Source organism: Gossypium raimondii, chromosome 6 (assembly GCF_025698545.1).
Source record: "Gossypium raimondii isolate GPD5lz chromosome 6, ASM2569854v1, whole genome shotgun sequence".
Taxonomy (NCBI): Eukaryota; Viridiplantae; Streptophyta; class Magnoliopsida; order Malvales; family Malvaceae; genus Gossypium; species Gossypium raimondii.
The window spans coordinates 1803856-1830581 of record NC_068570.1 but is presented as its reverse complement, the minus strand read 5'-3'; the positions used below and the strand labels follow the sequence as shown (position 1 = coordinate 1830581).

Sequence of the window (26726 nt, the reverse complement as noted above, 5' to 3'; positions counted from 1 at the left end):
AATTAAGTGATTAATTATAAAATTTACCCTATTTTTTGTTTCATTTAGAATAAAAATTAAACTCGTTTAAAATACGCGTACGAAAACCTAAATTTAATAATTAATACGAAGAAAGTATAAACAACATTACATGTTGACAAGTAATCAAATTCTTAGAAGCCATTAATAAATAATGAAATGAAATACAGAGGACAATAGAAATTAACAGCAACCTGTTTGTTCACAGCTGCTTTACCATCATACATGTCGGTTTTCGATTTAAGCCCTGCTTTTTCCGACTACACTTCCATCTCCCCAGAATGGTTTCGCCGGAGTCCGCTTCATCGCCTTCACTCCCAACGGATTGTCCTTGCTCTGCGAAAACGAATTCGAAAATAAGACACTGTATATGCAAGCAATAACAATTTTTCAAGAAAACGAAACCGAAAATGTCACTACCATCAAGCAAGTTCCTTCATTTATGTTGCAAGCAGGGTAGTCATGTGGACAGCAACTATAGTTGTCTTCACAACAAGTAGCAGCCTCAATCGAGCAACATCCCCACGCGAGGCAGTAGCCATAGTGCTCGTAGACGCAACAACAAGTATTGCTCTCGGGACAACTATAATAATTATCACAAACCGTAGGAGGCTTTACGGGAGACGGCGGAGAAGGACCCGGATTAGGTGGGTTTCGTCCCGTTTTGATAGGATAAGAGGCTTCCATTGCAATTCCGCATTTGCCGGTCTTGGTATCAACCACGTTTCGTTCCATCCGCACATAGCCTGCCTCTCCCCAATTATCACCCCATGAATTCCTTACAATCCAATAGTCTTTACCATTTTCAGTACCATATCCAACAATAGTCGCACCATGGTCTAATTGTGTGCCACATTGACCATCAAATATACCCTAAAATACAATAATGGACAAAAACACACATTACTTTGTTGTTTCATTGTCAATTATAAACAAAGCATTCAATCCATAGACAAAACTTACAGATTGATATAACTGGAAAGCCCTGCCTCCGGCTTCGATAGCAACACTAACCGGTTGATTTGAGACTGCCTTTTTCAATGCACCCTCGTCGTTTTCCGGAACATTTTCATAAGCTTCAATTGAAACAACCTTGGCATTCTTCTGCAAATCACAAAACACCATAATCATAACTAGCGAGTTAACGGTGGTAGATTTTAAAAGTGGTATAATAGCAACTTTAACCCTTAACATTTACACATTGTGTCAATTTAGTCTTAATTCTAAAAAATCTAACCTTCAACATTTGCATATTTTGTAATTTTATCTTTTTACATTTCTGCTTTTCTTTGTGATCTTTTCGCCTAAAAGCTAAAAATCAAATTTATCAACTAAATTTGATTGAAAATATACAAAAACTGAAACACCCAAAACCTAATATAATAATTTTCATTTTTTTAAAATTAACCTCTCAATGTCACAAAGAAAAATAAAACTATAAAAAAATTAAATTACATAATATATAACTGTTGAGTGTTTAAAACTATCATATTAATCTACTACTAATAAAAATAAAATAAAATTGAATAATCAAATAACAGTTTTGTTGGTAATTACTAATGTATTCGAACACTTACCCTATAGGTGTCACATCTGCCATTATGATTGGTATAAGGGTAATCTTCTTCAGTGTCAATGCCACCATTTTTTATGATGAATTCAAAGGCATAATCCATAAGGCCACCATTGCATCCTTCATTGTAGGATGTATCACAATCCACTAATTCTTGCTCTGAGAGAACTATGAGGTCGCCTGTAATGATTTTGTTTATCCCTTCCACTGCAGCAATAGTTGAAAAAGCCCAGCAACTCCCTGTAGTCAACGTTGAATCATCTTATCAAACATTTAAGATAAATTATGCAGTTGGTGACCTTAAATTCATAAATTTTCATTTTAAGTATTGAAAATAAAAAAAATTTTGTAAAAAAACCATTGTCGTTACAAACTATTTTCATTTTCGTTATTTGTCGCTAATTTGGGGTGAAGCAATGTTATTGTATACTTATTTTGGTTATTCAATTTTAATATATTTTTATTATGGTCACTCATTTTATCTTTTTTAATTCTTTTAGAATTAATTTTAGTTTTATAAAAAATGAGGTTTTAGAAATTATTTGAGTTTTTTACAGAAAACCCTATTTTATCTTTTCAATTTCCTTTATTTTTTCTATTTTTAGAATTAATTTTAATTTTTTACAGAAAACCTTAATTTTTTTATAAGGAATTGAGTTACAAGGAAAAACTTGGATTTTATCTCCACAACTAAATAACTCAATTTTCCATAAAAATCAAATTTTTATATAAAATTAATTCTAAAAAATGAGCGATTAAAATGAGAACTCACTAAAATTGAGTAACTAAAATGAATGTAGAATAATATTCTCTAACCCCAAATTAAAGACGGGTGATCAAAATAAAAATATCTACAATACCCTTTATATATATATATATATATATAGTTTTGATGTACAAAATAAAAACTTCAACAAATTTAAAACCCAACAAAGATGAAAAAACAATGATGATCAATGCAACTTACCACAAGAACCTTGATCTTTAACCGGAGCCACAGCACCTTTTGTCCTCCAATCAACAGAATCCGGCAAGGCCGCCTCGCCGAGGAGCTGCACGTAACGATCACTCCTCTTGGAAACCTTCTTATTAGGTTTCTTAACACCCAAGAAAGTAAAACGGTACTCCTCGTTGGTCAAGTCGGCGAACTGGTTCAACCCAAGCTTGAAACTATGGGTCTCCTCCGAGTTATGTTCATCGATGAACCTGAGATTATCTTTAAAAATCTCGAACCTTTTCTCTTTCTCTCCTAAACCATTGTAAACTTTGCCATGTTTTACAAGCCAGTCCTCATACATTGCCATAATCTCGTCGAAGGTTCTCCAACTAGACATCGACCGGTCGGGATGGGATTTGTCGTAGGATACGACTGACATGTCGAAAGCTGATGATAAAGTGAACATCATCAGCAAGAGAATCGCCATTGTTGATGGTTGTGAATCCATATAGTGGATTTTGAATGTGGGGTGGAAGAAAGTGTAGTGATGTATGAGTTTATAAAGGGAAAAGAAAATAGGTTGAATTTTGCTATTAGTCCCTATACTTTTTAAAATTTAAAATTCCAATCCTTATGAAAACTATTAAGTTTATTAAGTTAAATTTTTTTTTCCAGTATCTGATACGCCTGACATACTATTATATGTGTAATACCATGTCACCTTGTTATTTTCACATATTACTCACTAAAAATCTAGTTAATAGATTAACGACAGTCATCTATGTAAATATTAAAATTTCAAATTTTGAAAAGAGAATATAGGATTTAGAATTACCCAAATGGAGAATATTGACCATATATACAATTTTATGCATAGTACATTACTAATAATTGGATTTAACCAAACAAATTTAATCGTTATTGTTTGAGTAAGGATTAAAATTTCAAATTTCAAAAAGTACAGAAATTAAAATTGATTAATTCGAAAAGTACAAAGATCAAATTACAACTTTTCAGTAAAGTACAAGGACTAATAGTCGAATTTAACAAAAATATATATACCAAACTTGAATGTGAACATGGTAATGGTAAATCCAATAAAATAGTAGCCGGAGAAGAAACAAAATGGAAAATAAATAAATGGGAATTTTTATTTTATCTTAATATTCAACATCTAAAATCTAGGTAATATGATGTCGATTGAGTCTTAGTTCGATTGATATGGGTATTGTTGTCAATGTAGCGAACATAAGTTCAAATACACCGATTTACATTATCTTTCTATTTATGTGTTGAGAAGGGTTATTTATTTTTAATTAAATTATAGAGTAAAAATTTTAAGGTTATAATGTCCTTAAAGTTTGTGAATTTTTCAGATATTTGGGATTTAATTTTTATATTTTTATTTTCAGAAATTTAGTCTTTTACTTTTCAAATTTAAAATTTAGGTCCATTTGTTAACACTGTTATAGTTTTTGTTAAATTTGCTAGCGTGACATTTTGAAATTAAAAGATACTTACTTCAGTATCCTCAAAAAAAATGACACCGTAATAGACTGAATGTAATAAAGAATTTTAACGTTGTTAACAATCCTTAAAATTCACATCAACATTTTAATCGAATAAAATATTTAGATTAACTAATGGCATTATAAGAATCGAGGTGACAAATTATGTCAAAAGTAAAATATAGAAATTTAATTTCAAATTTGAGTGAAATATAGAGATCAAATTTGAAATTTAATCATTCTTATATAATCTCAAAAAAAGTAAAGAGATTAAAGATGAAATTTGACCATAACCTTTTTATGTGAAAAAAAGAAGAAAAAGATATTGTCATGAAAGGAAGGCCTTAGGGCGTTCCGTTTAAAAATTAAGTCATGTATGCATGTTAAGCAGGTGAAGGATAGGAAATTTTAGCTTCAGCTCCTTTAAACTTTATGAAATTTTAAGTTAACACAAGGTAAAATTATAGTTTCTCCTTTAAATGATAAATTTTTACTTAATCTTTCTAAAAACTATAAAGATATATACCTATACTATGGTGAAATTGCATTTTAAATACTATAAAATATATAATTTAATTTCACCCCAAAAATTTTTATGTCTTCCCATGATGTTAAGGTAACTTTTACACTAAAATTATTGGGATAAATATCAAATTTATACATGACATTTGGTCCAATGTGCAATTTGATACATTAACTTTGATTTGGTGCAATTAGACACATGAAACTTGAATTGTGATTCATATGTATATATGAAACTTTGATTTTGATTCAATTGTACACATTTAAAGAAACGAATATATATATATTTATTTTCATATTTGATTAATATAATTGTTTATTTATACAATATATCAACTTAAAATGATGTTAACTCGACAATGTTGTTAGTGATTTGTAAAATTAAATCAAATCAAAATTTCATGTATAAAATGGCACCAAATCAAAATTCACGTGTGACATTGCACATTGAATCAAAATTCATGTATAGTTTTGATATTTATCCCTAAAATTATTTGGTAAAGTTAGCACAAGTGATTTAATTTTTTATTAACAAAAATTCAATAATATAATTTAATGAAATTAAAGCATTGCTACCTACACAAAAATTGATGTTAAATTTAGCGACCCAAAATGTAAATTACCCAATATTACACTATCGTTGTAGCGACTTACAAGCCTCCAGTGTCTTTGATTCTTTAATATCCAAATACCTAATCATTCGGCTGATTGAGCCTTAGTTAAGTTAACATCGGTTTAAAGATTGAGAAAAGATTATGAATAGTTCCAAGTATGGTATAAAAAAAATAGCTAAGCAATCCAACTATCAAATTAGAAGTGCAAATATCTAACTATCTAACATATTCAACTTCAAATTATCTTTTCCAATCAGCTATACCATCAATATATAACCTAGGGGTCTTCATGGTCCCTGGTCATTGCATGTGATGTTAGATTGTAGCTAAGCTTACTTGGGTCCACACAGTTCACATCAGTGTTAAAAAACACAACTAGAATCAACTCACAAGTGAACCATTTGAACAATCACGTTGTAGTATTTTTGTAGTATTTTATGTCACTTGTATAATTGGTTGGTATTGTATATATACATGTATACAAATTGTAGATAAAAGAGACGATAAGATACCAATAGTAGAGGATACATCTTTAGTCTTCACTTGGATTCTCTTACTCCTTTGTTATTATCCCAAGCTATCCATTGCGATATCCACTTCCATAAGGGGCAAGGCCAAAAAGTTGTTCAAAGGGACCAGAAGTGAATAAAAAAAATTAAAATATAATTTTATCATTATATTATTAAAAGCGTTTTATAGAAATTTTTCATTTTCGAGTGAGTTATGCCCACATTCAGTGTTGATGAAGCATACTAATGCAACATTTGGTGTTCTGTTCATGTATTATTTAAAGCTAATTTGTTGTTTGCTTATTATTTTTCATGAATATTGTTTGTGAGCATGTTCAATTATATAATTTTAAATAAATGAATATAAACATAAATTTGAAATTATTAACGAACATGAACCGATCATAAACAAGCTCAAAAATAAATAAATGAACATGAACAAAAGTTTGTTCGGGCTCAGTTCATTTACAACCCTATTTCAGTGTGCTTTAACTTAATTCTGAATGTATGGCATTATTTGATTCATTGATGGTATATAAAATTCTACACTATTAGAGCATCAAATATTAATCTTGAAGGGCGATTGAGTCTTAACTTGATTGACATCGGTATTATTGTCAGTGCAGGAGGAAATGAGTTTGAGTGCATTGAAACGCATTATCCTTTGAATCAATCCAATTTTAAATATTTTGCTTAGTTGCAAATCAAATTTAGGACTAAACTATTAGGCCTTGGCTGATTTATTCATTTTATTGACAATTTTGGATTCTGCTTCTTCTGTTTATGAATGGGCCATTTTGACACTCAAAATTGGGCCTATTTTATTTGTTATTGTAATCAAAAGCAAATATTTTTACTTGGAACTTTTATATTAATAATAGACTTTTCCTTCATTTGATTTTTAAATTCGTGTCATAAATAAATTTATTGCTTTATTCAAAATAAAAATATTTTCAAGCTTTGGGTTTTAAGTATCCATGCTTAATATTCACTATACACAATTATATGATGTGTGTCGTACTATTATCATGTATGGGTTTTAGTTCGATTTAGTTTATGTTAGTTTAGATTATTTGTAGTTTTTAATCCTATTATTATCTTTGTTGATAGTTTTCGTAAAAACTTATCGGTTAAATTCATCGACTAAATTTTTCTGTTAAATTTATTAGTGTGACATTTTGAAAAAAAAAAGTAGTCATTTAGTAGCCATGTAACAAAAAGAATACAATTGTAATGAACTAAATTTAACCCAAAAAAAAGTCAAATTGCATTTTATCCCCCTACTAAAAAAAGAGTAAATTAGTCATTGTATGCTAAATCAAATAGAAAATTAGTCTTTTTTAGTAAAAATTTAATCCATTTGTACCGCTAAAAACTGACATTGTTGATAGAATAAACAAACAATAATGCATGGCGTGCACTACAACACTCTCCCACATATGATGTTGGATTTGAAGCCGTGATTTTGTAGTCCAAAAATACCTTTAATCCTATTATTATATTTTTTGATAGTTTTCATAGAAATTTATCAATTTTAACATATATATTTTTTATCAATCATATGTCACATCGATAATAACATTTAATCAATATGTCAAATTGACAAAATTTAATGGAAAATACTTACGATTTCAATGGCTATAGTGAAATTTTCAAATCAAAAAAATATCACTTAAGTTTTAGCTTTTAAACTCAAAGATTAAATCTCATTTTGATCAAGTACAAGGACTAACAATAAATTTAAACCATAAATTGAATTAATTGTTGAAAAAGATAAAAGGTTTGAACAATTAGAAACAAGCTATCATGATTGTTTTGCTTTATCTTTTTCCTTTATAATGTCACACTTTGACCTAAAAAAGAGCCTACTATTTCCTATAAACAACAATTAATTCTAAATTTATGGGTCTTTTTTTCATTTTATTAATTATAATGGTTGAACAATTAGTACTAAATAATAATTTTAAAAGAATGAAATTCTTAGTTTTCCTACTATTTACCAAATATTTATTTATATAGTAGACACATTATCTTAACACTCATTTTAAATATGGTTTGAATCAATTGATTTAGAACTTGTTTAAAATTGATAAAAATAAAAAATTTAAGATAAAAGTTGACACTTGAATTGGTTAAATCGATTTAATAATTATTTTCTAATTTTATGGATTCTTAATTATTTGTTTAATTATTAATGGTTCGACAATCGAGCTAATCGAATTGGTTGAATAAAAAACTAGTGGTCTGACCTATTCAATCACTAGCATGATTATTAAAATATTAAATATGACACTCCAAGATTCTACCACATCTTCGACTAAATTTTTATATAATATTTTTTTAATTTTCAAATATGACATAATTTTAGAGTGTTACATCAATACATCATCAGAGGCCAAAACGAACCTAACTGTCAAGTTTAAATTCAAATTCTAAAATGGACAAAAAAAATAAATACATCAAAATAAATTTAATTGTCAAATTTAGAGTCCAAACATTATATTTATCTTAATTAAATCATAAAGTATCATTATAAAAAAAGTATATTCAATGTGTTATTTTTATTGAATTAAAAAAAGTGGAATTTAAAGAATAAAAAAGAAAATTTTATTTCAACGTCCAGCTGTAAGCATCAAAAAGCTAAAGCGGCTATAGGGTCTAAACCTAGTCATATCAGAAAAATTCAACGGGATGCTATCATACCAAATGATTACCAAAGACACCTAAATCCAACACCTTATATTAATCACGAAAGTTAAGTAAGATAAAACGAATCTCTTTTGCTTTAATAAATAGTTGAGAGTTCGATTATCGTTTTGAATATAAAATAATTTTAGAAATTCTGGTTATTATTTACCTCTTAATAAGCTTAAAAAAATACAGAAAATTAATTACTAAATTTATTCCTATAAATATTTTGAAAAAAAATGGAACTGTTTATATTAAATCAAAGCGGCTATGGGGTCCACATTTTTGAAGGAAAAAAAAGGGAGAATCCCATGTGACTTGTGGGACGAGACTTTGTCACTTTGACCGCCGTTTCCAGTTTCCGGTAAAACAGTCGATTGGGGGCCCACTTTTTATTTGTGGGTCCCACTAATAACTTTAAAATTTATTATTATTTATTAATTTTGTTTTCAAAGGTCAACTCTAATCACTGTCTCCAACTCCAACCTAAAATAAATAAATAAATAAATAAAAGGTTTAATTTTTTTAATTATAATAATAGGGTAAAGTTCAATCAACAAACACGATTAGCTCGATTTGAACTTAGGCTATACTTGAGGCGGTGAATACTCTTAATCAACAGACCATCGTATGGGATTTAAATAAAAGATTTAATTTTATAATCCTGTTTTTAAATTTTAAAATATTATAATCGAGTTATTAAAGTATGAAACTTTTCTAAATTTTTTCTGTCAATTTAATCATAAATTCGGGTATTAAATGTTATTTGAATGTGACGTGGAATATAATTAAAACACGTAACGTAAATTATTAAATGAAGTTTTAATATGATTGGTAAAGGAAAAGATTCGAGACTACCACATGCAAAAGTTAAATTTGAGTACTAAATGTTATTTTGAAATTGACGAGAATATAATTAAAACATGTAAATTATTTAATGAAGTTTTGGCATTACTGGTAAAGCGAAAGACTTACCACATGTAAAAGCTAGATTTGAGTATTAAATGTTATTTTGAATGTGACTTGAATATAATTAAAACACGTAAATTATTAAATGAATAATTTGCACTAATTTTTGAGTCTCATGTTAAAGTTTTAGTCTAGTTTGTCGATTTTAGCTTGAATCGTATTAGTTCTTAATCTATTTGTATTGTAATAATGTGATCCTACTCGTGATTAGTTCATAATTGTATTGTATTTGTAATACTTAAAAAAACACATAAATTAAATTGTAAGTAAGTGTAAGATTAACCTATACTTAGATCTAACCTGTTAAAAAGTTAACATCAATAAAATTTAAGAAAATTATTATTTTTATTTTTGAACACGATATATTCAAATTTTGTACGTAACTGCTTTTATATTTTTAGAGTGTTTTCAAATATCTTTCGTGTTAAATTTAAATTGGCATTTAATATCTACATTGATGATTAAGTTAACGGAATGATGACACAACAAGTTAAAATTATGACTAAATAAGAAAAATCAAGAAATACAAAATCGATACAAACTAGGTAAAATTACTACAAAACTCCTTATATCAAACACACACTAGATGAGTTAGCATAACAATTCATCTGTTAAAATTTGGTGTTTATATATAAGATATAATAACGTATTTAGCCATCAATTTTACATATTTATAAAATTTAACCCCGCTCTTTTATTGAGTCGATTTTATTATTTTAACAGAAGACTATTTTACTCGTGCATCTAACATACATGAACTACTTTACTTATTTTCTCAATAAAGAAACTAAAATGCAAAACTTGGGACGGTTTTTAGAATAGAATTAAAAAGAAATCAGAATTTATTTATGAGAAATTAATATTAAATCGTTTTTTAGAAAAAAAAATCCCAAATTTACAGAGTCATCAATTTCAAACGGCTAATCCCCACCTTTTGACCTTATCTGTTGTCAGTGACCCAATGAGAAAGGCATCCCTTTGACGAAAACTCGAATCTCTTTCATCATAAAATCATAATCAATCTTTCACTTTTTCTTCGTAATTAAATCTCAATTCATTTCATTTCCCCCCTCTTTGTTCTGCTTCATCTATATAATAAACTCTGCTTTTATTTGGGAGTTTCTCAAAAGGGCTGGGTGTTCTTTGTTTTCGTATGAGCAGAGATGACGGTGGAATTGATGATGGGTCACGGCGGCGTTGGCGGTAGAGGCAACAGTTTTCCAGTCAAAATGGAGGAAACTGCTTTGAAAGAAGCTGCTAATGCTGGGATTCAAGGTTTTGAAGAACTGATCAGATTGATGTCTAAAAGTCAACAGCTTTGCTCACAAGATGTTTGTTTTAATGCCCCTTCAAGTTCAGAACCAGCTATGGAAATCCAAGCTGTTACAGATAAGACTGTAAGCTCCTTTAAAAAAGTTATTTCGTTATTGGGTCGACCTAGAACTGGTCATGCTCGGTTCAGACGAGCTCCTCTTAATCATCTCCCACAACAACAACAGATTCAAGTGAGCAAAGATGAAGAAGTATCGACTTTTAAGCCTTTATGTTCAACCCCAAGTTATAAGTTACCTCCTTTGCCAACCAAAAGCAGCCATGTTTTGAAGACTGGTGTTTTAGAGCCTGGGAATTCTGTTATGTCTTCATTGACTGGGGATACTGATAGCATACAACACCAACCGTGTTTCTCTCTTGGTTTTCAATTCACTAACCCTTCTTCTCATGGTAAACCTCCTTTGTCTTCAAAAAGGAAGTGTAATTCCATGGATGATGTTGCTAATCTCAAGTGTGGATCATCATCCTCTGCTCGTTGCCATTGTTCCAAGAAGAGGTTGGTCCTTGGTGCTTGGTTCTTCACTTTTTGATTGTGATTTTTGATGGTTTCATTTGATTTTGATTATGAATGTGTTCATGTAGGAAATCAAGAGTGAAAAGAGTCATTAGAGTCCCAGCTGTTAGCAACAAAATGGCTGATATTCCTCACGATGATTATTCTTGGAGAAAATATGGCCAAAAACCAATCAAAGGTTCTCCTCATCCAAGGTGTGTTTTTTCGATTAAATTTCGAATGGATTCTAATAGAGTGAATTTTACACCAAAGTTTCTATTTTTTTTGAAGTTGACTTAAGGGTTCCAAAGTTTTCAAACAATAATTCATGTATGTATTGAATGCCTTTTAGTTTGGTTTTCAACTACAAACAATAATCATATTCTATTTGGCAAAAAATTAATTGTTAATTTGACATTTTGCGGGGAAATGCATGGAGACTTTTGAATTAGAAATTCTTTTTACTAGAGAAATAGATAAATTAATTTATGTATTTAGATTAAAGAGTAAACTCGAACGAGAATAAAATTTTTAACAGAAATAATTAATTTATTCTTTTATTCAACTTTTAGGGACTAATTTATCAAATTTTCTTAAAATACAATAGTATTTGTACTTTTTATTGTTGTTATAACATTGAACTATTGCCTTACTACCGAGTTGGTTCATTGAGTTCACTTTTTTTAACTCAGTCCCTTATGTTCTACCAAATTTCAGGGGCTATTACAAATGTAGCAGTGTCAGAGGTTGTCCTGCAAGGAAGCATGTAGAAAGAGCTGTAGAGGATCCAAGGATGTTGATTGTAACATACGAAGGTGATCACAATCATAGCCATAATATCACCACAGATGTCCCATCGGCTCTAGTTCTTGAATCATCATAAGATCATCCCACCCAACGGCTGAAATATCTATAGGGTTGTTCAGATTAGTCAATTTAGATCCATAGGTTCTGTCTCCAACAAGACAAAAGAAGATTGATTAGTGGGTAAGTTTAGCTGTTTCTAAAAAGTAAAAGAAAAAAAAAAGACAATATAGGATTCATTGTTTTTTTGGTATTGGAGGGGGCGATAGAGTAGGAGATTATGGTGGATTTGGTGGTGGTGGGAGTTGAATCATGCATAGTGGTGGGTATTTTTTTTCTTTTAATGTATTTGTTGATGTTCTTATACTCAATTACTAGAAAAAAAATTTCCTTTTTAATATAATATATATTATACAGAAAAATGGTCTGAATTTGGATTTGTTTATCTTGTATTTCAAGGCAAATAGGTATTGCAGTCAATGAATATGAAGTTGCTTCTTTGTGTTGAGTGCAGTGGGACAAAAGAAAGTAGAAAATGTGTAGCTTTTTTCTTAAAAAATGTGATATTGTTTAAGATTATTTTTACATTATTTCGAACTCAAAATAATTCAAAAAATCAAACTTCAAACGCAAGTCTCCCAAGCTCAAAACAATCCCAAAATTATAAAGTTCGAATTAACTTAATCTAGCGCAAAATGCACTCGACTTACCCATATGGGTAGTGTTTCATAATCTAATATTCATTTAAAAAATTAGAGGAATAAAATAGGAAGTCAAAGTAAGTTATCTGGCATGTTGATTATTGTTGTCCCTTCTTTTGTTTTTCCTCTTTCAATGTCAACAGCTGATGTCTAAATTTCTTTGCTTTTCATAGTGTTTTTCTTTTCAGATTGGGAATTTAGAATAAAACGTTTTTGTTTTCTTTTTCAACAGTGGTTATTCTATGAAGATAGAGTTGAACGTTGCATCACAAATATACTTTTTCAACTGTTTAGGTCAAACTTAAACTATAATCCACTCATCTTTTTCTTGTCTACACTTTCTTTCTAATCTTTCATTTGAATTTCAAGTCTCTCAAAAAATTACTATTGTTGTATGGAATATGGATTCAAAGAAAAGTACCCTTTGATTACCTTCTTATGATTGAAAAGGGGGGGGGGGGGACCAATTTTCCAACTATGGGTTTGAATTTATGTACCATTAGTGTATGAATGGTACGTTTTTTTTCATCTGTTTTGTGGTCTATTTTGGTGTTAGATGATATTTAAGTAAGGGAAGAAATTAATTTAAATACCCAAGGAAGAAGTTTAGTGCCACTTTTTTTCAGTTACTTACTGATTTTATGTATCCTATATTGATACGTCATTAAAAATACTCAAAAATGAAAGTAAAAAAAAAAACTAAATGAACATTTTAACAATTGACAATATAAATCGATATATACAAGCAAATAATTGTATTAAGAGCTAGATGACATTTTACCTTTTATTTAAAAATAGTTACATTAATCCTTGACATTATATCAAAGAGTAAATTGATTCTTTCTGGTTGATGGGTTAACCAAACAAACATCATACTGTCGTACAATGCCAATTTTTAACAGAAATATCAATTTATTCTTTGATCTAACATACTTGGATTAATTTGCCTATTTTTAGTAAAGGGGGCAAATATATTCGGACTCTTAATATAAGGGCCTCCATGGCACTTTTATCTCATTGTATTGTAATTTGGCGTAACTCAATCTCCTATTTTTATAATATCATTAGTTAGTCCAATCAAATAACATTCCAATTAAAAGGTTGGCGTGAATTTTTTTTTAAATATCCTTCCGATGCATACGCATAAAAAAAACATATTTACATGATGAATTGAACAAAGTATTTTTAAGAAAACTCGTGTAAAATAATTAATATTGGTGAACTGTTTATTTCAATTAACTAATAACATAAAACAGAAATATCAAATTATGTAAAATTAAAATAAGTAAAGAGTTTGAAATAATTAGTTTGCTTTTTTTCAAAATTGTTTACTTTGCCTAAATTTCACTATTAACAGTATGCATTGATACTACTGTTTTTTTATTTTTCTTGATTGTGGGAAGGATTGAATCATTGGTTTAATTTCAAAGTCAACCTCCCTCTTTTTCCCACTTTTAATACCCAAACTAATGGCTAGGCTGATAGAAGGATTTGATTGATACCATACTAATAAATCGAGGAATCGGATAGAACATTTTGAAATTCGAAGACTAATTTAAAATTTAGACCATACTTGGAGCACATTTCATGGAATTAACCCACTTGTAATATTTAAACAAAATCCAATCATCCTTGTTGCTTGTTGTGTTAACTCTAGTCATTTTCTTGTTATTAAAGTATAGTCGATTGGATTTGGTCGATCCAAGGCTTTTTTTGACAGTGTATGAAAAGGAAAAAGTGTGAAAGGATGAATCTGAAACACACCAACTTTACTTTGAAACCAAGAAAATATATATATATATATATATATAAAAGAGAAGAGTAATGTACTACAAACCAAGCACTTTGATTTTTTGTTAAGGTATCTCTTGTACGTCAACTATTTCTTAACCCTAAAGTTATACCTACTACTACTACCACTACTAGATTCTCATTTTCACACTAAGTTGAAAAGAAAAATTCACAAGACTTTCCAATTTTCCATTCTAATTATTTTGATCAAGTTTATTAGGGTTGATGGGTTAAAGAGTTCGAAATTCGTGTTCTATGGACTTTAATCAAATGTGTAATTTGATACATGAATTTTAATTTGGTATAATTATACACGTGAAACTTTAAATTTACTTCAATTGTGTGCATTTAAAGAAATAATTGCATCGATTTTTTATATTGGATAAATATAAATTATTTGTGTTTGCAATATGTAAATTTAAAATAGCGGTATATCGATAATTGTGTTAGTAGTTTGTGGAAATTGAATCAAATTAAAATTTCATATATAAAATTGTATAAAATCAAAGTTCACGATAACATTGCACATTAAACTAAAATTCATGCGTAGTTTTAAGATTTATCCCAAATATAAGATCATGAATATAATTTTCTTTTATTGATTTGTCATTATTTCAATTCAGTTACTTATCACTTAACATAAAATATTTTTAATTTAATTTAATTTATTTCTTTTAACATTATCCTCTAAATACTTTATCTTTAGAAATTTGCTTAATCTGTATTCAATATTTAAAATTTCAATTTATTAAACAGCACCTTAATTGACACCATTGTTATTTAAAGATACTTAAACGCATTTTTTTCGATTTAAGGACTTGAGAGCTTACGAGTATAAGTAGACATTATATAAAAAAAAAATCCCTAAAGTAACTAAAGTCCATAATTCGACTGTAATGATCCAATTAGAAGAATTCCTAACATCATCAAGCTAGCAAGACCTCATTGGGCCAATACCTTCAGCTCAACTTTCATTTTGCAGGCTCTTATGGCCGTGCAATAGCCCACTCCATGATTGGCCTTCAAAGAACAAGGCCATATTCCGCTAGTCCATGAATTTATTGAAAACCATGATATGGAGGTCCAATGGAAGAAACCCAAAACGCTAATGGAAGATTGAAGAAAAGAAAAAGGTATCACACCAGAATTTGCTAGAATCCTCTTTATCATTTTCATTTCTCAATCAACAGTTTGTTAATATTTTTTTGCCTTTTTCAAAAAAAAAGAAAGAAAAAGAAGGTGATATATTCATAGAGAAAGATTCATTGATCGACGGAGAAGAAGAAAGGAAAGGACCAGATGCCATGGACCGTATGGACGCCGACATGATGGAGACGGAGGCCACCACCGCCGCCGCAGCAGCAGCAGCGCCAACTCAGCAGGTAGGACAGAATGATGTTGGTAAGGACCTGCTTACAATGGCTCGTAATCTTATTGATCAAGGCAAACCTTCTCAGGCTCTTCAAGCGGTAATCTTCATAAGATACCTTTTCAATTTCGTTCTCTTTTTCTCGATAGGTTAATGGGATTTGTTGGTTTCTTAATTTTTTTTGGGTACTTAATGGTTAGTGAATATCATTTGTGTTTGCAAAAAATGAATAGAAAAAAACACGTTGGGTGATTATGAATATATGTAAAGAACAATGGGGATTTATTATTGTTAAAGAGTAAGGGTTAAAGGAGGTGTCTTGTAGAAGTAAAAAAACGTTCAAAGTTTGAATTTTTGAGGTTGAAAGCAATTCTTTTTATGTCTTGGCATTTATTTGAGAATCCCAATCAATGAGCCAGTCTAAGGATGAACAAATGGTGAAGCATTTTGGTTTTGGAATGGAAAGAACCTAATGCGATTTCCCATGATATTGTTCATCGAAGTAGCTTTTCTTTGTTTTAGAACAATGGGGTTGAAAAAAATCTTGTTCTTTCGACATCTTTCTTATTGATTATAGACTTAAATGTCTTGTTGCTTCGATGTGATTAGTTTCGGATTGTTTCAACTTTCATTACTTTCGAAACTAGCTACTATTTTTGGATATTAATGAATTCGACATTTGCTAGTTGTTCCCCTTTCGAATGTATTAGCTTTAATAGCTTGTTATTTTTCCATCAACCTTGAATTCCGATTGTTAATTAAGTATTGTTCCGCCACTTCTCACTGTAGGCTTTTTGAAGACTGCATTGATGGGTACAAGTATTGGTGGTAAAATACGAGGCATCCGAGTTGACCATCTTGGGCCAAACTAAAAATATCGCTTCTTTATCCTTTTTGGTGTTTGTCGATACAAGAAGGTCAAAAGTAGCTTTGCCTTTCTTAGGCAGGCAGCTATAATACAATTGAATACACACTATTAGTTTAACTCGGGTTAACTAGAGTAAACAAACACAGTAAGGATATGTAATGTCTGAGGTTTGAATTGATAGTTTAGCTAATCAAAGAGAGAGAATCAAAATTAATGGCCTTTCCTAACATAGATTCAGCCCATAAGTCACTTCCTTGCTAGAGAAAGAACTTGTCCTCGAGCGTGGAGTTAGGATAAACTTGGGGAAAGGTCCCCTTGTTACTAATAGTCGAAACCGATAACGGTTGTGGACCTACACAAACTTATAATAGATTCGGCTCATAATATTACTCCCTTGCTAGAGAAAGAGCTTGTCCTCAAGCTCTCGGAGTTAGGATAAACTTGGCGAAAGGCCCTTTTCATTACTAATAGTTGAAACCGATAGGTGTTGTGGACCTACCCAAACTTATTATAGATTCGGCCCATAATATCACTCCCTTGCTAGAGAAAGAGCTTGTCCTCAAGCTCGGAGCTAGGATAAACTTGGAGAAAGGTCCCCTCATTAAGTCAAAACCGATATGGGTCGTGGACCTACACAAACTTGTTATAGATTCGGCCCATAATATTACTCCCTTGCTAGAGAAAGAGCTTTTCCTCAGGCTCAGAGTTAAGGATAAACATGGTGAAAGGTCCCTTCCATTGCTAATAGTTGAAACCGATAGGGGTTGTGGACCCATACAAGCTTATTATAGATTCAACCCATAATATTACTCCCTTGCTAGAGAAAGAGCTTGTCCTCAAGCTCGGAGTTAGGATAAACTTGGCGAAAGGTCCCTTTCATTACTAATCGTCGAGACTAATGGGGCTCATGGACCTACACAAATTTTTTTATTAGCACCATTGAATACATCTTTACCCCTTAAATAAGGACTAGTCTTATTGCGTAAATAGGAAGCCTATTCTAGAAAGGAATTAAATCAACTGAAATAAAATTGCAACCTGAGGAAAGAAAAAAAATAGTAACCTAAGCCTTAATTAGAGAATCAAAAGTAATAGCCTTTCCTAACATAGATTCGGCTGATAATATTACTACCTTGCTAGAGAAAAAGATTGTCCTCAAGCTTGGAGTTAAGATGAACTTGGTGAAAGGTCCCTTTCGTTACTAATAGTCGAAACCGATAGGGGTCATGGACCTACACAAACTTATTATAGATTCGGCTCATAATATTACTCCCTTACTAGAGAAAGAGCTTGTCCTCAAGCTCGGAGCTAGGATAAACTTTGGCAAAAGGTCCCTTCCATTACTAATAGTTGAAACCGACTTAAACAAACTTATTATAGATTTGGCGCATAATTTTACTCCCTTGCTAGAGAAAGAGCTTGTCCTCAAGCTCAGAGTTACAATAAACTTGGCGAAAGGTCCCTTTCATTACTAATAGTCAAAACCGATAGGGTTCGTGGACCTACACAAACTTATTCTCATGTATTAGCACCATTGACTACATCTCTACCCTTTTAACAAGTCTTATTATGTAAATAGGAAGCCTATTCTAGAAAGGAATTAAATCAATTGAAATAAAATCGCAACAAAATGTAAGGAAAGAAATAAAATAGCAACCTAAGCCTTAATTAGAGAATCAAAATTAATGGCCTTTCCTAACGTAGATTCAGCCCATAAGATCAGTCCCTTGCTAGAGAAAGAGCTTGTCCTCAAGCTTGGAGTTAGGATAAACTTGGCACTAGGTCCCTTTCATTACTAATAGTCGAAACTGATAGGGGTTTTGGACCTAGACAAACTTAGTATAGATTCAGCCCAAAATATTACTCCCTTGCCAGAGAAAAAGCTTGTCCTCAAGCTTGGAGTTAGGATAAACTTGGCGAAAGGCCCCTTTCATTACTAATAGTCGAAACTGATAGAGGTCGTGGACCTATGCAAACTTATTCTTATTTATTAGCACCATTGAACACGGTTCTATCCTTTAAACTGTGTTCTATTTTGCATATGTTTGAGCTTCTTCTATATTTCTGCTTGCCAGCTTGCTGATCACTGTTCTGCCATAGCTGAGGATCGTTGGCTCTTGATTCTGCCTTTATTTAGAGACATGCGCCCTGGACCTACTTGCTCCTCTGTTTTAATCTCTGCTTATCTGTTATGGAACAGGTGGTGATGGCTGTAAGAACTAGAGGCGGCGATGAAGCTGTGTTTCAGTCATTATACCGTGCTCGTGAAGTGTACAGAACTAAGCTGCAAGAGAGCACGGCAGTTGATCAGCTGGCTTCTCTGTTTGCTGAGTGTGCAATAGCTGAAGCACAGCCTTTGAAAACCGAACCAGTACCATGCAACCCCAATGATCCATCGGTTGCACCAGATGCTCACGGGACTTCTATACTTGCCGAAACAGGTAGAATGCAAATCGTATTGGACGCATTCTCGGATGGAAGCAGCTTTATCTGTTTACAGTGCGGTGGTCTCGTTAGTAATCATCGTAAAGATGAGCATTATGCATACTGGTGCTGCAATATGTAGAAATTGCTCACTTTATAGAACCTCTCGCAATGCTTGCTATGAGACTCATGACATTGGTGTACCATTTGATAATCAGTATAAATTGTCATTTTACCAATCAAAAGTGAAGCAAAATCTGTTCCTTTGCCATGAATTAGAACACTGTACTTCATCAGTGAGAAGGTTTTTGTCACAGAATAATGAGTTAAAATTTGATTTAGTGCACAATAATGTATCATATAATCTTATTGTACCAAAGTTAGATTGCTTACTTTTATCTATGGAATTATTTGGTTTCAATAGCACTGAATGAGTTCATTCAATGGCACTTCTTTTACCATGGTATTGAAACAGATTGGACCGGTGACCAGACTGGCGCTGGTATACTTGTTCGGGTTGAATCAGCTTTTGAATAGACTATTTGAAATCTGATTAAACCGGTTGAATCAAGACAGGCCTAGTGGTCTGATTGGGTTTACAAGAATCTAGGGAGAGACGTGAAGAGCTAAAGACTTTTCCATTTATAACCATAAGAAGCTGAAACATATGAACATTAAAAATTTACACATTGGTAAAAACTGGAGAACTAAAAAGGAAAAATACTTATTGTACTGCATCTTTCATACAAATTATTCATGACTTTCTTCTCTCAATGTGTATGTTACTGATGAGCAATAAGCCAAAACCTTTGAGACAGCTGAAGGGACTATATCCCTTATATTTTTGCTTAAGCATCAACACTGAAACCATGTCAACGAACTCGGCACACCGTTGTCATCGGCAACATCGGCACTTCTTTACAAGCAAGAAAAAATAAACTATTTATATTTGAAGATGACAAACCTATAGTGTTGATATTTTCAAAATCAACTATACTGATACGGTGTATGTAGATTCCTATTAGCCAGTTCCGATACACTGCATCAACAAAGAGAAAAAGATCATGATTCTAATAAGCTATCGTACTAAGGAAAAAAATTACCTGCAGTTTTTCCTAGGTTCCACTGCACCGTGGCCAGAAATCAAAGATTAATACGGCCGATATAATCTCGTACCATGGAATATCGAACTCAGTACAGAAAACTTCGTGAACGAGGCTTTGCCTTTATAATGTTTTCGTCACTGTGCCTAATCCATTCTGAGAGTCTCCAGGGCTTTTGCCATTTCCATTTGTATTGTACGTGCCATTTGTTATGCCATCTTTTCCACCTCCATAGTTTTCCATTACCGGGTCGTCCTATGGCGACTAACTTTTTCATTGGTAATTGACTGAGTGGTACCATCTACGCAAGCAGAGGGAATCCAACCATGGATGAAAGTTGATTGCAAGTTGCAACACTATGATTAAGGTTAGATAATGGCATTACCTTTCGTGTTTGATCTATGAACGACACCAACTCTCTGACTGGGACGTTTACTATACCAGGGCTATATTTCAGCTGTTTCTGTACTGGCACAGACATTGGAGACAACGAGCCATTCATGTCATCAGCGATGTGCTTCAATGAATTCGGTGATGTAGCCAATGCAATGGCGACAGCTTGCTCTCTTAATTTTAGCTCATTCTCTACATCTTCTCGTTGTAACTCGCTTTGTCGCAACTGACTTACAAGTTCTTTAAGCTGTTCTTTCATTTCCTTGATTTCCATGTCTTTTTCCCATAATTGGCATCTGTTCATAACATATAAGTACCATTTTAAAGACCTTTATTAACCATAATTTGTTTGTTCTAGAGAAAGTACCTTGCATCACCAAGAGAATTAAACATGTATTGAAGTAAGTTCTTTGCATCTCCCATGGACCGCAACTGATTCCAACGCCCACGGTTAGTTAAAGAACGCTCTCGTTCTTCTGCTTCCGAAAGTTGTGAAGCCATTGCTATAAGTGAATCCGATGATATGTTAAGCATATTCTCAAGTGAAGCTATTCTAGTCATTCTTGCATTTAGTGTCATTGAGGATGCCCTGTAGAGCAGTACAATACATCAATATAACCCGTATGGCGGAAGATAAAATGCATGTAAACAACCGATACCTTGCAAATCTGTTCTTCAAAACAGCTAACTCTTCCGCCATTGCAGCTCGACTGGTGTTTGAGCATAATAAATGAAAGTGATATAAGAATAATTTTTATATATCATGCATCAGTATTAGTACACAAAAGGGATTTTGTTACATACACTTGGCTTTGACTCTCGTACTCAGACCGAACTTCATGTACATTCACCACCACTTCTAATTCGTGTTCTAGCCATTGTTGTAATGCTTTCTCATTTGTCTGCAAAAGCATACCTGAGTTATCTTGGGCAGATGATTTACGAGCTTTGAGCAACTCTTTTAGTCTCTTGGTAGCCATGGCTGCCTCCTCGGTTTTTCTTTGGAGAAACATTTTCTGCCGTTGGTTTATAGCTTGCAGCTTGTGTCTTTCATACTCATTTCTCCAGCCCTCTTTTCGCAACTACTTGTACATTCATGTTATTAATTAAGTACGTAACGAAGTGTGTGATTATTCTTATGTAATATCAGAATGTAATATACAAGGCACCTGCAATAGTTCTTTTTCTCTACAAGCTTTCCATTGACGGAATTGTTCGGCCTCTTGTTTTATCCTATGTTGTAACTGAACCTTTTGTGCCTTTATGAATTGAATTTCATCTTGCAGTTGTTTTGTTGCTTCATCGCTCTTATGTTTCAGCTTTAAAACTTGAACTTGGTTCTCTTGTTTTCTCTTAAAATCCAGAATCTGTGCTTCAAGGGACTTCAGTTTTTGAGCATGTATGTCCTGCACTCTTTGTTTTTGTCCTTCAGAACCGGCAGAAAGATTTTCAATTTCAGCCAGTAAACGATCTCGTTCTTGCTGCAACAATGAAATATGTTAACAAATGTTAAACAAGCACGGTTTTTCTTCGAGTTAAGCAAAAAAAGCAATGTGTTTTTAAACCTGCACAGCTCTTTTCTCATCTTCTAGTTCCTGAATTTTCTTCCCAAAATGCTGCTTGAGTGCAACCGTGTCGCCTCTGAAAAGTTTCATCTCGGACTATTCGAAACATAATAGATGAACATAGAAGAATTAGCTAGTGTTTGAAAAGTTACCAACAATTGAACAATATACCTCTTTCTCCTCGAGACGTCTATTCAACTTGTGTAACTCTTTGTCCATCGTGTTCGGTAGAAGTTTGTGCTCCCATTCTTTAGCTGCCTCTTCATCAAAGTTTCTCGAATCTATTTCACATTGCTCCGTAATGTTGCATTTTTTGCGGTACTCATGAAGTTTTTGGCAAAGATCCTCATTAGTAGCTTCAAGCCAAGCAATTCTTTCCTCGAGAACCTACAACAATAATTCCTATTAGAATACTTGTGGACTGAAACAAGTAGTTAAGGGTAACATGATACCTGCACTTCATCGGAATCCCCACGAGCACAAAGTTCGGCTTGCAGATACTGTAATTGTTGACGCATTTTTAGCATCTCGTTGGACATAGGATCTCGGTTAACCTATTTAAAGCCAAAAATAAGAATGAAAATCCTGTATGGAAACTATTTTGAAAATCATTCTCTTTGAACTTACAACAGGCTTGTTTTGGATATTACGAACTCGATTTGCATACTTCAAAGTATTAAGAGTTTCCTCGGCATTGCTATCGGCCGGACTAATGCAGGCTGCAACGAAAGAAATTCGTTAAGGAATGCTTGCCACCAAGTGTAATAAAATAATGGCAGTACCTATCATGACAGTTCTGTTGTTGCCACCAAGTGAATCCTGTCCAAAAATGCTTGCATTTTCAGCGCTTAATACAAAACAAATCGAGGCAACATAAAGATATCAATATACCAGTCATACCTGCAAAAGCCGAGTGAGTTTACTATCTCGATATGGAACGTGAATACCTTCTTTGCGTTTTTTTTCGTCACCAAGTGCACTAATGACATTACCAAGTGCAAGCAAGCCCTTGTTGATATGAACTCCTATTTAGATGATACATGGCAATTACTTGATGGAGAAGATTACTTTCGTGATACGAAGAAACAATAAGTGATGCCACTAACCTTCTTTAAAACGCATACCATCAGAACCTGTTCTTTTTGCTCGTTCCGAACCAGCGAGGTCTACTAAATGTAACTTGGCACAAAGATATTCTTCATTCATAACGTCATTAGTACTTCCATCTCCGGTAATAGGCATTTGCTGTAACGTGATGATGAAGATTGCATGCGAGCGACTATACAAACACATATCGTTACAGGAAATTATTACTAAAGCATACTAAATTAACGAGAACAGAACATGAATTAACCTTGATTGGTTGTTCATGTTCGTACTCCCGGTTGCTCGACTCAACGATCCTTGCTCTAAGCAAGCTGCCATTTCTTTTAATGTAGTAACACTAACTTCAGTAGATCCTGCTAATGTAATAACGCCATTCGATGATTCACGAATCTGAATAGGTGGTTTTCCGGGGACATGTACTTTTCCCGTGCTCGCAGTATCTGATTTGTTCGGAGACGTCGGATCCAACAAATCATGCACTTCTTCTTTCAAAATCTTTCAGCATAAAAACCATATATGTAAGAACTATAAATTATGAAAACATTTACAGTTCTCTTACAGGAAATGCATGATAACAAACCTCAATGAAGGAAACATGTAATTGGAACTGGATTTGATGTTTTAGACTATCAATCTTGTTGAACAAAGCATTCATTACTTGTGGAGTGATTCCTATATGACAACTATCTTTGAAACCTGTTCCCATAGTATATGTTTTACCTGATCCAGTCTGCAAATTGGAACTTAAAATCACAACAACAAAACTGAAAGCTATACAATAGTTATCAGTGTCTTGTAAGAGATTCAACTGTATATACCTGACCATAAGCAAGAACAGTAGCATTATATCCTTGGAACAAACCATTAACAAGTGGAACAATACATTCATCGAACATGGAAGATGCCGGTGAACCCATGGTGCTACCGTAGACATGATCAAATGTAAAGGAATGTGTCCCAATTTGAACCTGTAAGAAACAAACATAGAAACTAACTAAATTCAGCATTTAATCACCCAAAGATCCAGATCTCTATATGAACAAGCAATTTTTTAACAGTGTGAACACTTGTATTTGGTCTAAAAAGTGACAGTACCTGAGGTTTCCCTGGGGTAACAGTAACACAATCATTACAGCCTTGAAGCTTTTCATCAACAATAAGTGGTCTTACATGAACAGCAACCTTAACACAACAATCCTCAGAAACTGGAGTAGTTTCCATAGGAAACAGCTAAACAAAGAAAAAAAGTTTCACAATTTCCAAACACAAAGAGAAAACAAATAAAGAAACACCCCCCCCCCCCAAGAAAAAAAAAGAGAAAATAATATTCCTTTTTTGTAAGAGTTTTGTTTTTTTAGTAATGCAACAACTAGTGAAGGGAATGAGTTGCCTGCTGTTGTGAAAGAACAAAGAAGAAAAGAAATAGAGAGGTAGAGGAACTGCAGGGAAGGGTAGTTGAGGAACAGTCATATGATTTTTTCTTTGCCTTCACTACAAAATCCCACAAGTAAAATTAAAACATACTTTCATGACACTCATTCCCTTTTCAATCTCTGTTTGTATCTATGTTTCTAACCTTACTTGTTCTTTTTTTTGTCTTTTTTAGCTCTACCCTGTTTACTTGTCTTACAGAATGTTTGGAAAGGAGAGAAAACGAAATGTATAATCTTAGTTTCAAACAATTTCTCGTTTGGAAACTGAAAGAAAAGAGGTAAATAATAATTATTTATGTAAAATTCAATTTTCTTTTTTAAAAATTGCACTGGTTGTAACCTTATCGATCAATTGTACTGAAAACCGATCAATGCATCTCCTAGAAGTAAGGCAGATAATTGTTAAAGATGTGTTGTTATGATATTTTAATTATTTTTAATTTTAATAATTTATTTAATTGAAATTGAAATAAAAATCAAGGGAGGGATTATAGATAAATTATAAATTTTGGATCAAAATGCAATCTTACCATTATACTTATTTATATTTTCGTAAATCCTGAAGAGATTAATAGACATATTTATCATTATTAGGGAGTCAAGACTACGGAGCCTAGTTTTCAATAATTCATTAAGAAAAAGTAATTTAATATATTTTAATTATTAAATACAATAATGAATAAATCTATGCATCACACAAGGATGAACCTAGATTTAATTTATTCTCGTATTTCACTTAATTTCTCATATTAGTTTACGGTGGAATGTAATTAAATACGTGGACCAAATTTTAAATGAAATTATAAATATTACATGAATAATTTTAATATGATAGGTTAGAAAGAAGAAATAGTTCTAAAATTTTAATGATATTGTTTGTTTTCTTTAATATGTTTATTCAAACTATCCAATTATTAATTGTAAGCTAACTCAAATCCGAGTCCGATATTTAAAGTCTAAGCTGACTTTGGATTGATTGAAGTGTCTAATTGATACTATACTTAATTAAACAATTTAAAATTTATAATGTTTGATGCAAATAATCCTATATATATTTATATATATATTTTTTTGGTACATATTACAAATTGAGAAATAGAATAACAACAATAAAGTTTAAACCTTGATATTTGGATTTCAACAAAGAATGGATATTTTAAAAAACAGAATTGGTATTCGAATCGGTGAGACCATCAATTTTCGTTTTAACTAATTTTACAGTGAATCTATTAATAATTAAATAAATATTTAAAATATTCACAAAATTAATAAAAATATTTAAAATTATAAAATTCATCAGTTCTTTCTTTTTTCCATTTTGGGTTTTTGTTATAAGATTTCATGATCGTAACGTATGGTAGAAAACAGGATGACACAAACACATAAGCCATGTGATATCTAATCATATACGATTTTTGAAAAAAAAACAAAAAAAAAACTTTGGTTCATACATTTATAGACTTTTATTAGATATATTGTTTTTTTGGTGTTTAGTACCAATAAAGGCTCATTTCCGAAATTATTTATAGAAATTGTCGTTTTTAAAAATAATAATGAGTATGGACTGAAAACCTAAAAACGTGCTGATGTAGACGCGTTTTCAGGAGATAACCCAGAAAAATGCTTTCATGTCAGCACTTTTTTCCTTGTGTCAGATTTTTATACTTTTTTTTCCTGACCGTTGGAGGCCCAACGACCAGATTTTTAAACAACCATTGGAGGTGACTGTTGAGGGAAAACACGGCCAAAAGCGCGTCTTCGTCAACGCTTTTTAGTGAAGCATGTCCACATCAGAGCGCTTTTGCTTGACACAAGAAAAAAAGCGCTGACGTAGAAGCGTTTTTCTGGGTTATCCTCTGAAACGCATCCACATCAGCGCTTTTTTAGGTTTTTGGTTCATACCCATTATTATTTTTAGAAACGGCCCATTTCCGTAAATAATTTCAGAAATGAGCCTTTATTGGTACTAAACCCTTTTTTTGGTTTAAATTGTTAGCTACGATTT

The 26726-nt window shown here is 32.0% G+C and overlaps 4 protein-coding genes across 8 annotated transcripts; 2 read left to right on the top strand and 2 right to left on the bottom strand.

Moving 5' to 3' along the window:
• Positions 1 to 72: 72 nt before the first annotated feature.
• Positions 73 to 3046, bottom strand: LOC105774874 (cysteine proteinase mucunain). The gene is made up of 5 exons (XM_012597440.2): positions 2559 to 3046; positions 1596 to 1831; positions 982 to 1122; positions 439 to 891; positions 73 to 354 (listed from the first exon to the last, which is right to left on the bottom strand). Exons 1-5 carry the CDS (start codon positions 3034 to 3036, stop codon positions 259 to 261), a joined length of 1404 nt encoding a protein of 467 aa, XP_012452894.1. The 5' UTR covers positions 3037 to 3046; the 3' UTR covers positions 73 to 258.
• Positions 3047 to 10319: 7273 nt separating this feature from the next.
• On the top strand, positions 10320 to 12475 carry LOC105774261 (probable WRKY transcription factor 7). The gene is made up of 3 exons (XM_012596683.2): positions 10320 to 11166; positions 11253 to 11378; positions 11881 to 12475. Exons 1-3 carry the CDS (start codon positions 10502 to 10504, stop codon positions 12044 to 12046), a joined length of 957 nt encoding a protein of 318 aa, XP_012452137.1. The 5' UTR covers positions 10320 to 10501; the 3' UTR covers positions 12047 to 12475.
• Positions 12476 to 15524: 3049 nt separating this feature from the next.
• LOC105773372 (uncharacterized) lies at positions 15525 to 19546 on the top strand. 2 transcript variants are annotated; one of them, XM_012595182.2, is made up of 3 exons: positions 15525 to 15592; positions 15686 to 15928; positions 18897 to 19546. In XM_012595182.2, exons 2-3 carry the CDS (start codon positions 15764 to 15766, stop codon positions 19260 to 19262), a joined length of 531 nt encoding a protein of 176 aa, XP_012450636.1. In that variant the 5' UTR covers positions 15525 to 15592; positions 15686 to 15763; the 3' UTR covers positions 19263 to 19546. The 2 variants fall into 2 exon arrangements, with proteins under 2 accessions (XP_012450636.1, XP_012450637.1); XM_012595183.2 differs by lacking the exon at positions 15525 to 15592 and adding an exon at positions 16618 to 16656 and having other exon boundaries at positions 15818 to 15928.
• Positions 19547 to 19739: 193 nt separating this feature from the next.
• On the bottom strand, positions 19740 to 24958 carry LOC105773371 (kinesin-like protein KIN-4A). Of its 4 annotated transcripts, none has more exons than XR_001127037.2 (18): positions 24384 to 24958; positions 24107 to 24256; positions 23869 to 24018; positions 23536 to 23783; positions 23288 to 23460; positions 23082 to 23206; positions 22964 to 23000; positions 22809 to 22900; positions 22634 to 22735; positions 22353 to 22568; positions 22182 to 22277; positions 21786 to 22097; positions 21421 to 21698; positions 21276 to 21326; positions 20984 to 21205; positions 20609 to 20912; positions 20224 to 20524; positions 19740 to 20159 (listed from the first exon to the last, which is right to left on the bottom strand). XR_001127037.2 is itself a non-coding variant. In XM_012595181.2 (18 exons), exons 1-17 carry the CDS (start codon positions 24507 to 24509, stop codon positions 20312 to 20314), a joined length of 2895 nt encoding a protein of 964 aa, XP_012450635.1. In that variant the 5' UTR covers positions 24510 to 24958; the 3' UTR covers positions 19740 to 20159; positions 20297 to 20311. The 4 variants fall into 4 exon arrangements, 2 of the variants coding, with proteins under 2 accessions (XP_012450635.1, XP_052488317.1); XR_008196760.1 differs by having other exon boundaries at positions 19740 to 20036; XM_012595181.2 differs by having other exon boundaries at positions 20297 to 20524.
• Positions 24959 to 26726: the final 1768 nt, after the last annotated feature.